General features: G+C 27.6%; 1 protein-coding gene across 2 annotated transcripts in view; it reads right to left on the bottom strand.

Moving 5' to 3' along the window:
• Positions 1 to 3191: 3191 nt before the first annotated feature.
• The window catches only part of LOC100202032 (mitogen-activated protein kinase kinase kinase 1), a 45498-nt gene continuing 34496 nt past the window's right edge, over positions 3192 to 14193 (bottom strand). For both annotated transcript variants that reach the window (XM_065817345.1, XM_065817344.1), the window contains 3 exons: positions 13583 to 13857; positions 3755 to 3886; positions 3192 to 3511 (listed from right to left, as the gene is read on the bottom strand). In XM_065817345.1, the coding sequence (XP_065673417.1) occupies positions 3368 to 3511; positions 3755 to 3886; positions 13583 to 13857 (551 nt within the window). In that variant the 3' untranslated portion in view covers positions 3192 to 3367. The remainder of the gene's footprint in view (positions 3512 to 3754; positions 3887 to 13582; positions 13858 to 14193) is intronic.

The following is a 14193-nucleotide window of genomic DNA, read 5'->3' as shown; positions in this document are numbered from 1 at the left end:
CATTAGTGGTAAAGTTGTAATTGATAATTAAATAATTAAATTGATAATATTAATATAATTGAGAAGTTCCTGTGTCCTCTTCTTTTTCATCTTATCACCCAGTTTTGCAAAAGATTTTCTTTGTTTTGAAAAACACGGTTCTGTTATGTAAACACTCTCTACTTCATAAATAATATCTTTTGATCCTTGTGAAAGTATAAATGAATATCCACTTTTCTAGAAATGTTTCGCTTTCAGGCCGTTATTTTAAGGAAAAAATAATAGTCACTGTTCAACTTTTTCATGTATTTTATTGATATTTATAAATGTAAATGAATTTGTTCACTCTGACAGTTTGAAAAAGCTCTTTTTCTTTAATTAAAGTTAATTTTAACGGTTTTAAAAAAACGGTTTCAAAAAAAACGGTTTAAAACTTTTATAGCTTTTAACCCAATTGCCCCAAATGGGGCAAACGGGATCCTTACCTGGGGTAAGGATCCCGGATATGACAATAAAAATTTTTAGAATTAAATGTTTTGATTCATCAGTAAAAAAAGAAAACAATATAGATAATTTAGCATAAGTTCTTCAATAAAACTCTTTCTCATTGGTGGCATTTGAAAAATAAATCTAATACCAAAATTTGGTGCCATAAATCCTTAAGGAAAACTCAACAAATCTTGACGCAAAATATGTGTTGTTGAGCCCAACATAAATTGTCATAACTTGGGAACCAGTTATCCAAATTTAAAAAACAAACTCATTCTGAAAACGTCTTTATTATCCGCGTACTTTGGTATTAACTATAGCAAGAGATAAAGATAATAGTAAAATCGTGTAAAGGGCCAAGTTTAGTTCATAGCATTTTTTTTTTGGCCTTTTCGTTGTTTTTTATTGAGTAGTTGTTTTTTTTTTTGAAATTTTAGCACATTTTTTGCTAATACAACTGAGTTAGAGAGTTTGATCCATGATGCTAGTCTATTTTTAAAGAAATTACTTCGCAATTTACAGTTCCTAACTAATTTTTTGTCAAAACTTTATTTATATCCGGATGCCGGTCCTGGTACATTAATGGGTCCAGATTGATTAAGGTTATTAAATGTTACTAAATTTATTCCACTAACTATTTTAAATTACTTAATAGCATCTGCTCTAATTCTTCTGCCTTATAATGGTATGATTTTTAAAATTTTCAGCCTGATATTGTAATCATAAATTTGAATAGGGTAGAGCGGGGCTAGTCGAACAATTTTTACTAAATCTCTAGATCGGTGCGTCGGATTTACAAAACTTTTTCAATATTTGAAAGATGATTTAACCTGTTAAAAATTTGTTAAGAAAAAGGTTTAGCTTTTGATTTTTTTAAGAAGATATTGTTTAGAGTTTGTGGAGCTGCTAAATCTGCCCCAGCAGGGGAAGTTGAGCAGTTGTGTGGTAAGTTAAAAAATCAGCAAATAAAGAATATATATGGTACGAAACTTGGGTGAATCATCAATAAAACTTTCATAACAGTAAGCGTGTGTATAGTTTATAAACTTTTTATTTTATACCATTTAATGACGTAAGTAAGAGAAAAGAAAAATTTATATATTAAGAAAGTGTCATAAAATATAGAAATATTATTATATACAACTATCTTGAACTCTGAAGCCCGATTTACCCGAATAAAATTACTAGTTTTATTCGGGTAATAACGCATTAGTTAGGTTTTAAAAAGAACAGTAAGACTTAAGAAAAAACAGTTAATCAAAAGTCCGATAAATTGGTAAATTATCATCACTTAAGTGATGGCAGATAAAAAAGTTCATACGCATACAAGAAAAAAAATAGCAAAAAATTTTTTTTTACTTTTTTGGTCCAAAATAGAAAAAGTGCCCGTGTATCTTACTCAATAACTTTTCAGCAATCTTTTGCTGCGCTTTGTGTTAACATTCTAATTCCCTAACTCAACCCTTAGAGTTTTGTCATGTGATGCGTAGTTTTTGAGATATTATAATAGCCCAACTTGCCCCTATGCTCAACTAGCCCTGCTCTACCCTATTCGAAACTTTTTTTCTTCTTTTTTTTTTTTTGTCGTATAAATATATACAATCCGTATGTTAATAACAAGATATATGTAGGTAGCAGGGACGAGAAGAAGACTAATATTGTCGCCAAGCCCCTTGATAAATTCTGTAAATATAAAGTTTAATTTAAAAATAAGCAATTCCGTTAACTAAATAAAATAAATGTAAAATTGGTAAAGTAATAAATAAAACTAAACTTCAGAACACAAAACAAAAATCAATCAGGATCAAAAAATAAAAATAGTATCAACGCATATTAAACAACAAAGACACAAATAAATTTGAAAAGTGCATTTAACTCAAGCTTTTCTAAAATTAATATACTTTTCATTTAACTAATAGATCAATCATGAGTGTGTTTTGCAATTTCAGAAATAGTTTTATAATAAATCATTTTTTAATATTAACTGTCTAAGTTTGGCCTTAAACACATTGTTAGAGTTTTAAGTTCAGTTATGAGTATTTTATTGCATGCCTTAGGTCCTCTGATTGAAATTGAAAACTTAGTTGCCGCAAAATAACTTTTGGGTTGTATATAGGTTGAATATCTAGTTAAGTATTTATTCTGATTAGCTTTGAATAAGCGATTAAAAGTTTTTGGAATAATACTTTTATTAATTTTAAACATAAAAATTAGATGATAAATATTTATTTGTTAGATATTTAGTATATTTAACATAGTAAATAAAGGTTGGCAGAGTGTATAGCGGCTTTTATTGGATATAATTCTTAGTGCACGTTTTGCATATAAAAGAGTTTTATTCTGGCTCTAAGCTAACTTATGAAAGTTTGAGCTTTATGGCATCAAGCATTATCTCAATACTTAAAACAGCACCTTTTTATTTTTTTAGTAGTCGAAATGTGAGACTTTTAATGTTTTATACATTATCTAAATTCTTAAAAATTTCAAAAAATCAATAAAATTTGGTTAAAAGAAACGATTTATGTTTTTTTTACCATACTACCTCGATAGAAATATTCATAGAATTTTTTTTTTTCATGCTTTTGGGACTCACGGACAGTTCTACCATCTGACAATCAAATTATTATTTATTAGGTTACTGTCAATTAAATAAAATAAAGGAAAAAACTCCATCGATACTACTATAACAAAAGCATTTAGACTCAAACAAGCAACCAAGCATAATATTCTATATATACTCTTTTTCATACTGAACAGAATTTTTTACACGATAAAAACATTTCAGTATAATCCATAAAAATATGCGTATATATACAACAATTTGCCACAATAAAACTTGTGGAATATGTTTTTCAAATAATATGTTGTGTAAATATTTACAAGTTGTTAAAAATCGATATTAAATTCGAAAAATTGCATGTTGCAATAGCTCATGGGAGGTCGGACGATCAGACTCCTTGATTTCTAAACATCTAAGTACCAAATCACGTAATCCGGGTCCAAGAGATTGAGGTATGGAAGGAGAACAATTTGCGCTAGCAATCTAGATTCAAATTAAACCTTATAACACATTAAAATTTATAATAAATCATAATATAGTTAATATAACAATAATAAAGTAATAGTAAACGCGTCTGTAAAATAATCAGAGAATTGCTATTCTAATACCGTAAACGAGCCATCAAACTCATAGCTGGGAGAAACCTTCGTGACGATGGCAATGATCGATAGTTAGAGATTTTATTTATTAAGAACTATTTTAGCGATAATATAAAATTTCGTATACCTTAAACATTAATGCAAGATGATTATCGCTATGCTCAGTTCCCCACGGGTGTTGAGAGGTTGCCATTTCTATGACGCAACATCCTAAACTCCAAATGTCGCATTTACGTCCGTAATGTGCACCTCGCAAAACCTAGATACATAAATAAGTAAACATAATTTTTTTTAAACTACGGTTGTAAAAAATTTCTCCAACTCGCCCATGACATACTTAAATGTTTTTGTTGGGTTTTAAATGAAGTGAAATTATATGATTATTTCAACAATAATCATTATTTTGTTAAAAAACTATTATTTTCGATTTTACTGCATAGAAAATAATATTTGTTTAAATTTAAAATGAATAAAATATAAAACAAAAACATTTGCTAAATAAAATGTAGTAATAACATCTACTAAAAAATATAATTTTTTTTGCACTAAAAACCGGAAAATTAGTTTTTTAATTTAAATTTATTAGTTCAATAAATTAAAGATTGACAGGTCTGCACAAGATTCGTTTCGAAATACTGTCAATCTTAAGGTTACTGAACTATTAAATTTAAATTGGAACTTTATTTTCTGCTTTTTAGTGCAAAAAAGATTATACTTTTTATAGTGTTATTACGACTATTAAATACTATATAAATAATATTAAAGTCAACTAATATATCTTCTAGAGTCGACTAAAATTAATTAATACATTAATGACTAAGTTGACTAAAAGTCGATTTAGTCGAAGTATGGGAATAATATAATTTTTTTTAAATAAAATGTAATAAAAAATAATAAAGCAATTTATATTGGCTTTCTATTTTTGAATATCATATCATTTAAATAATAATGGAGCAAAACAATGAGAGAACGGACGCTCCAAAAATGGGACAATCTAGTCCCAGACCCCAATAATTTAGGGAGCGCCTTAAATACTTGCTATATATCAAAAATTCATTACAAACATATTTACCAAGTGATTGTATTATTAATGAAATTTAGATTTTGGAGCTTCCTAAATTAATTCAGCACAAGGGCCCCGAATTGGAGCGGCCCTGCATTTATGAAAATCACAGGCATCGAGTACACAAAAGCAAAAAAATATTAATGAAATACATAATCAAAAGTTTATTTAGGTATATATAGCCAAATAGTTTATTTGGCTATATATTTAAAGATCAATATACCCTTGATTACTACCAAAACATCAGCAACAACTTTATTGACTTCTGCCACAAATTCATTTAGCGTGCCCCCTTCGAACCAACCTGCCTAGGCTGACTTGTGAACTCCTCTTTGTAGTTCTACATCAACTGCAACAGTAAATAGCAAATCGTTCCTCTTGTCAGAGAGTACAATCTCACTCAAAACCTCGCCAAAAAAGCTTCCTGCACTGCGATTAGAGAATTCAAACACAAAATAGATAAATGGTATATGATAAATGGAACCCTAAACATCTCTACGCTTATGGTAATAGCAAACGCACTGTCAGCAATCAAATAAATTCTGTGTGCTCACCCTCTGGGGAAATAAGTAGCAACTGAACATTTATGGCCACTATACTAAACAACCAGTTCAATTCAGGTTGAACTGTTAGATCAATTTTACCACCCTTCATCAAACGCACAACTACATTAACCTCCCCCGTTATCTTCACTTATGATTCCGTTCACAAACACTTATCTGCTCTCAATGCCAACAAATCAACTGGAGGTAACCATATTAGCCAATTTGTGCTTAAAGAATGTGCCAATGTGGCGGCTGCCTTATTTGCCATTATTTTTGAAAAATCATTAGATCAAGGCATAGTCCCAAAGATGTGGCTCTCACGACTTTGGAACTATGCCTCAGTGTTTTGCCACATATTTATCAATGAACAAGTATTACACTAACAGCAAAGTCAACAAAACCAAACTCGAGTCAACAACATCTGAAAAGGATCTAGGCATTCAAATTACCAAGAACTTAAAGCATGAGAATCAAAACAAAATTGCAACTGCCAAGGCCAATAATGCCTTTGGAATCTTAAAACAAATTTTCATCAGCAGAGACACCAAAATATGGAAAAAGCTTTATACCACCTATATACGCCTTCATCTCAAGTGCCCATACCTCAAAAAAGACATAAATAACATAGAACACATCTAAAATTGGGCTACCAAAGTACAACACGAAGTGAAGCACTTTGACTACGAGACACATGAAACTCGGACTTACCTCGCTACTTGATAGACATATACGTGAAGGCCTTATCAAGAAATACAAAATCGAAAACAACATTAACTCAGTTAGCTGTCATGATGCTCTACTTAACATCCCACCAAGCTACGGTCATCACAAGTGCTTTCATTGTGAAATGGACAACAATACCCTTAATTGATTCAACTTTTTTAAAAACCACATTGCTCACCCATGGAATGCACTACCAAGCAAAGTTGTCAATGCTCATAGTGTCAACTGCTTCAAAGCAAAATTTGATCAGCTATCAACCTAAATATTACAGCACATCATCTTCTGTGCAATCATGCTATGAACTAGATAAAACTTTAGGTGAGTAAACAAAGAACTAGGTAATAGTTATAATAGTATTGTTATTAAATGAACTAACAAGAATAAAAAATAAAAAATTTTAATCAAATAAAAAGATATAAGGATTTTAAGATTTTTACTCAACTAATTCGACTTTTAGTCGATTAGTAGAAATTCCATAGTTGATTAAATCGACTATTTGATTTTTCAAAGTCAACTAATTTTGACTCTTGACTAGTTGACTTTCAGTTGATTTGAAGTCAATAACAACACTAATTTTTTAATGTTTTTATTTTTATAAACTTATGTTTTTGCTATATTTTATTTTCTACTTTTAATTTTACTAGTCTTTACGATGAGTTACGTATTTAACAATTCAAATTATTATAACATTGTTATTGTTATTTCATAATATTATTATTAAACAGTGTTCAGACTACAAGAAATAAGAGAAAGATTTGTGATTAAGCTCCCTCCCCCTATTAGCAGGCAACACTGGTGCAATACTGGTACAATATTGCACTAGTATATATATATATATATATATATATATATATATATATATATATATATATATATATATATATATATATATATATATATATATATATATATATATATATATATATATATATATATATATATATATATATATATATATATATATATATATACTGTGGAAAAGAAAGTAGCACCTAAGAGAATTTTAATATATTTAAGATAAAATGTCAAACAAAATGAAATTAAAACAAAAATTTAGGTACAAACATATTTTTTATTAAATTGTGTAATATAATATAAGTTTTATTAAAAACTTGTATTATATTACATTTAAATTTATAACTATACATAGAAACTTATTTAATATTTAGTGTGACCACCTTTATTTACAATAACATCTTGGAGTCTTTTATTTATACTTTTATACAGATTTTCAATAAATGTAATGGGGATATTATACCATTCTTCTTTTAGAACATTCCAAAGCTCATTTACATTCTTTGGCAACCTTTCCATCTTCATTCTAAGTAGTTCCAAATATGTTCAATTATATTCAAATAATCTCAGGAGGCCAAGGCATGGTTTGAAACACTCTCTCCTCTTCCAGATTTGACAAATAATTTTCAACTAATTTGCAAGTATGTTTGGAATTGTTATCCTGTTGTAGGATAAAACAATCCCATATCAGTTGTCATCCAGAAGGCACAGTATGATTATGTAAAATATTTTTATATTTTTCACCTGCAAACTTTTCTGTTATTCTAACAATACCTCCTACCCTTTTTATTGAAATACACCCTCAAACTTGAATATTCCGTCCACCATGTTTGATGCTAGACATGGCTTGTTCAATGCCTCTCCCTTTCTTCACCTAACATACTGACGTCTATTCGTCCCAAATATTTGAAATTTAGATTGGTCTATCAACAATACCTTGTCCCATTGATTTTTCTGCCACTCTTTGTGCTCTCTGGCAAACTTTAATCTTTTTTCTTTATTAAATATACGTAGTAAAGGTTTTTTAATAGCTACACAGCCTTTTAATTCAGATTTTATTAAAAATTGTCGCACAGTAGATGCATGTACTAAAGTTCCACTAGCTCTTTTAAGATCTTAAACAAGTTCTGTGCTTACTTACTTGCAATTTTGTAGCGCTGTTATTTTTAAAAACTGTCCATCACGTAGACTCAACTTCTTGGGACAACCAGACTTCTTTTTATCCACTACATCACCAGTTTCATTATACTTTTCAACTATTTTTTAAATTAAAGCTCGCAAACAATTCATATGTTTGGCTATTTTAACTTGACTATATCCCTCTTCATGTAAAACAATGATGGGATTTCTGTCATTTATTGATATCTTTGGTATTTAATTAGTGCTGAAATTATATTATCAACGAAACCATTAACTAAAATAAATAAATATAGCTTTATTTAAAACAATATCTTAGTTTAATTTAATAAAAACTCAATATTATTTATATTTATCTAAATGTTCATTTTTTTAAAAATTTCTTAGGTGCTACTTTCTTTTGCACAGTACTGTATAAATAAATATAAATAAATATATATATATATATAAATATATACATATATATATATATATATATAAATATATATATATATATACATATATATAGCACAAATATTGATTTACAATGTTATTGAATGAAAAAACATTAAAATTAAAAAAATGAGCACTCTAAGGAGAAATTGAACCCTCAATTATGTTAGACATGCATCAAAATTATGCACCTATTACAACCACAGGACTACACTACTATATCAATGTGGAGAAAAATTAAAGGATTTCAACATTTTTTTGCGCACAAATAAGGTTTTTATTATGTAAACATTATTTGTATGAGTGATCAAATAATATACACAAAAAATTTTTTTTTGAGGAGAGGTTTACTTTCAACACTATCACCCGCACCTTAAAAAAGAGCATCATTACATACTACAAAAATATTTTGATGGCGTAACAAATAAAATTCAAATTTGCGGACAAGTTACTTAATAAAAAGTTTTGGTCAAGTGAAAGAAAACATTATAAAAATATTTTTTGATTATTGAATTTTTATAACATTCTTTATAAAAGAATTATAATTTTTGAAATTTTTATGTAATTTTGCTTCATTTAAAACTCAGACACTTTTGAAAAACGTACTATTATTATTAATAATAAAATATTACTATTAAATGTTCAATTGTCTCGAGCAACCTTAAAAAATGTATTTATTTAAAAAACATCTAAATCCAACATTTTTTTCGAAAAGTAATAAAATACAGATATTTTTAAAAATGTTGTTTTTAAAACCTTCTATATATATGAAGGAAATATAATGGCTAGTTGTCTCGATTTTATTCTTTGAGCTCTGTAGCCTTAACAGCAAATTTTTATGATAAGTATGAATTTAGGTAACATTTTCAAGTTCCATTCATTATAAAAAATTTTTTTGGAGGTCTTCTGGGGTTTTGTTTCTAATAATTTTAACTAAATAAAATAATTTTTTTCAATAATGCAACAAAACCTTAAAAATATTTTTATAGTTTTGAGCTAACTTACCCATCACGGGTTGTTGGCGCGAAACTATAAAAATATTTTTTTACAGTTTTGCGCAGGCAAAAATTTTTTAATTTGTTTTTTTAAATAAATTTTTTTTATGCCACAAAAAAAAAGAAGAATTTTATAATTGTATTTTTCTAGGCTCATGAAAAAATTCCAAACTTAACTCCAATGCCTTTTTTTCAATGAAAAACCTATAGATCCTGAAGAATGCAACTATTGAAAAAAACTGATTGGAAAGAGTAAATCTATTGTGACATTTTTACAACAATTTACTTTACTTCACATGACCTACTATTTTCATCATAAAGTAAAATTGAAGCGATGTTTTAAGAAACATTTTTTGCCTTAAAAAATACATAAATCCCAATATCACCTAAGCATGCCCAAATTCTTACAATACTGCTGTGAGAAATGAAATAGTCAATTAAAAAATTTTGATGTAATTTGTGGCAGTTTCTGATAAAAGCCACTGAAAATAAACGTAATATATATATATACACACAGATAGCTTCGAAAGAAAAGAATTCAATATTTAATCATTTAAACTAGGTTTATTCTCTACTTGAAATTAAAATCTGTACCTAAAAAAAAAAGTTCTGAGGATGATCTGGACAAACACTAAAAAAAAGTACTCCTCAATTTTTATTTCGAACCAAGTAACAATTTTAATACAATAATATAAGATCTAACATTGAAAAAAAAAATTAATTATTCCTGTGGTAATCTAATAAAATTTCAAACTTTTGCTTTAGTGGTACCCATAAGCTTGCGCACAGAATAAGAATCAAAACTATTTGATGCTTTTTTAAATGATATTTTAATATCTTTAATGTTTTTGCACAGCTTTTTTGTTTTTTTTATATTTCTTTTAATAATAGCCCAGTACTTTTCAATAACTCTCAATTCTGGGCAGTTTGGAGGATTTTCTGTTTTAGGCACAAATTCCACATTATTCTTTTTATACCATTCCATGGTATAAAAAGAATAGTTTAGAATGGTATAGAAGCTAGTTTACAATAATGAATTGAAGCTAAATCAGGCCAGAACACAGGTCTGTTATTGTGTGATTTAATGAGAGGTAAAAGGCGTTTTTGTAAACATTCTTTAACATATATTTGACCAAAAAGTGTGGACTGAGAAATATAAGGTGCTGATTTTTTGCCACAACTGCAAATAGCTTGCCAAATCAAAGCTTTTTTAGCGAACTTGTCATGTTTTGTGTATTTAAATTTCTTATCTGCTTTTCCTCTATATCTGGCAATATAATAAACAGCACCAGGAATTTGTTGATGATTGTACTTGATATAAGTTTGTTCGTCTTCAATAATACATAAACTTTTAGAAATAAAATTATACAACTTTCTGTCGCAGGTTCTTGCACTTTTTTGCTGAGTTTCAGAACGGTTGGGGACTTTTTGTGCTTTGAAAGAATGAAAACAATGTTTGTTTCTAACTTTTGCAACAAAATTATGAGAAAATCCATATATTTTTGCGCGTTCTCTTAGTGAAAGGCTTGGGTTATTCTTAAAACTGTTAACCAGTTTTCTAACTAGCATTATATCTTTAAAACTTTTCATCCACCACCAGATTTGCGTTTGATCAATTTTGTGTGAGAAAAATGTTGAATAACACGACTAACAGTGTATGGATGTATTTGCAACGATTTTGCTACCAAATTGTAGCTACTATTAGGATTTTGTAAATATTTGTGAATAATTTTTTCTCTTACATCTTCTTCTTTTGTCATTTTTAAAACTAATTTAAAACTAAGTTAAATCCAAAAACTAACATATTTTTTTGAAACCACATCACGTTGTAAACAAAATATAAAACAATTAAAAAAATTTTAATACAACCACTGAAAAAAATGACGTGCTTATTTTTTCACATTTATTTCGTGTACGCGCTTTATGCACACACAATGTGTATATTTTATCATATATTGGAAAAGATGAATGATAATGATAAGTACAAGAATGGAGAGTATAGTTTGACAAGAGTCTACAAACCATATACAAACATATACTGTTACTTCTGCTTGACTTTATTCACATTAGATGTTGAAGAAAAAGACAAGTTGTATTCATATTAAAGAGAATGATAAAAAAAAATGTTTAAGCAGAATTTTTTTAAATAAAACAAAACAATCAATGTATAACAAGAAAAACTTCTTGTTGTTTTACTCGAAGCTTATACACTTCTATGAGTTAAATTTTACAGCGTTAACACTATCAAATTTAACTCATAGAAGTGTATAAGTATTTAGCTAAGTAATTACAAAAGTCTTTTGAATAAAAGCATTCAAGTTTAAAATTGAAATCCTTTAATGAAAAACTTTTTATTGTAAATTTTAGTAGTCTTTTGATTTTTAATTTTAAGAAACAGGTTTTAATGTGAAATACTTGCCAAATACGACATAAATTCGGAAATATTAAATATAATATGTTATATAACGAGCACTGACAATTTTAATCGCTATTTTTTAACGCACACATTGACAATTTTAATTGCCATCTGTCTTGAATTATTGCCATAAAACATTAATTATTGCTTTAATTAATAAAAAGCTGTCTGTAAATTTGTGCAAAATCCATAAATATCTTTAAACTAAAAATTTAAGAATTAAGCAAATATCTATAAGAAATGATGTTGTTTATCAAAATTCTTTACTATCATAGTGATAAACGGCTTAGATAAACAAGAAAAAAAGTTCCTATTGTTTACATAAAAAGAAAAAAAATTCAGAATATATAATAAGGTGATCAATGTCTTTTTTGATTATTTATTATATTTAAGAGAATGTTTATTATATTTATTATATTTTAACATAAAAATCTTATTTAATTTGGTTCTCATACTCTATAAAAAAAAACTTTTTTTTTGTTTAGCTTTCTGTAAAATCGATAGGAAAGTCATACGATTGATAATAAACGCTTATTTTAAAAAACAAATAAAACAAAAACAAATAACATGATTCAAAAAAAAAAAAAAAATTCTACAACGACATCATTTACTTAAACGCTTGAATAAAATATAAAGTCTGTAGATTGCAGCATATATTTTGAAGACTTTGAGGAACTGGCTAACATGGAGGCGGCGAGCTTCGAGTAAAACAAAGTTTGTTTTTCTTGGTATACCTTTATTATTTTGTTTTACTTAAAAAAACTCTGCTTAAACATTTTTTTTTATCATTCTCTTTAATATGAACACAACTTGTCTCGGCACTTTAGGATCCCTTTAACTCAAGTGGAATATCTGTGGAAATTTTAAAATCATCACTGTACTCTTACTGTTAACAGGAGTACTTTTACATTATATAAATGCAGAAGAAGAGTCAGAAAAGCTCATTACATTCAAGCAGACTGGCCTGCTTGTCCCTAGTAGGTCTTGACAATAGCAAAAAAAAAATGTCATTGCCATTATTCATGATGCCTCATGTGTGGGGCACCATGTTTATAAAAATGAGTTTATTTTCATTGTAGCTAACTAAACATATGTTTAATGATTTGGGTAAGTTTACATTTATGTTTGCCATTTTATTATAGAGCTTATAAAAGTATTTGCTTAAAATATTTTTTAAACTTTTTCATTAAAGAAATACACCCATTATATTTACTGTGATAAAATAATTTTAAAAAAATTTATAATAATTAAATTACAATACAGTTTTAAAAAATTCATAACATGCATTAGGCACCATAATTATGGTTCCTAATGCATGGTGTGATGAAGAATCAGTACCATAAATACGGTGCTCTAACTTCATCACACCTCACCTCCCCATGCCTTACACCTATCAAATTAGAAATAAAACAGACAAATTTCTTTATACTGAGCTAAGGTCAGTTAAAACATGCCTTCAAATATTGCCTATTGAACTTTGATTGTACTATATATTATACAATTAGATTTTTTAATATAGGTAAAAAATTTGGTGATTTATAAACCCATGTCAAAATATTACTATAAAAGTCAAAAAAATACATAAAAAAATGTTATGAAATAATAAAATAAAATTAATTGTAAATAATAGCAAAAATTGATGAAAAAAACATTTAAAAAAATGAGGGACATGATAACTATGTCCAGCTGCTCATAGTACCCCACTCACAACTTATTTTTACATTACTTACTAATTCAGCTGTTTTTTCTTTAATGCCTTAATTTTAAATACGCAATTAAATATTATTTTCAAATAACTATAATAAAAAACCTGGTTTTGGTTCTTTAATCAAAAATTATAAAATATTACCTCTGGTGCCATAAAAGGTATAGTACCAAGTAACTGACCAGAAAACTCTTTTGTACCAGTGCATTTTGAAAGTAATCTTGCTGCAGTCCCAAAATCACTTAGTTTAACTATCTGTCCTGTGCTATCTACAAGAATATTTGCACCCTTAAGATCACGATGCAGAGTATGGTGCTGATGGAGATATGCCAGCGCTTGTAAAATTTGTCTAGTATAGCTTAAAATTACAGACTCACGAAAAGGACCAAATCGTAATAACAAACGACTAATTGATCCTCCTAAAATTTTAAACATATATAAAATATTAGTAATAATAATAATAATATTATTATTATTATCATCATTATTATTATAAAACAATTACAATTAAAAATAATAATAATAATAATTAATTTGGGGCACAATTCCTTAGTGATGGTGAAAATAATTGATACAAAACCCTTAATTCAATTTTGGATAAAACAAGGAACTCGAAAACCTTTCTGGTGATAGTATTGCTATAAAATCTCAGCCTTGATCATCTGATCCCTAATGTTGCAAAACAGTTTAACTCCAAGTAGAATAACTTGTTGTAAAAAAACTAGTTCAATTCTTCCATGTCATACTCAAATAAG

This window comes from Hydra vulgaris, chromosome 14 (assembly GCF_038396675.1).
Source record: "Hydra vulgaris chromosome 14, alternate assembly HydraT2T_AEP".
Taxonomy (NCBI): Eukaryota; Metazoa; Cnidaria; class Hydrozoa; order Anthoathecata; family Hydridae; genus Hydra; species Hydra vulgaris.
The sequence above is the reverse complement of the archived record's forward strand: the minus strand, read 5'-3'. Positions and strand labels throughout refer to the sequence as shown.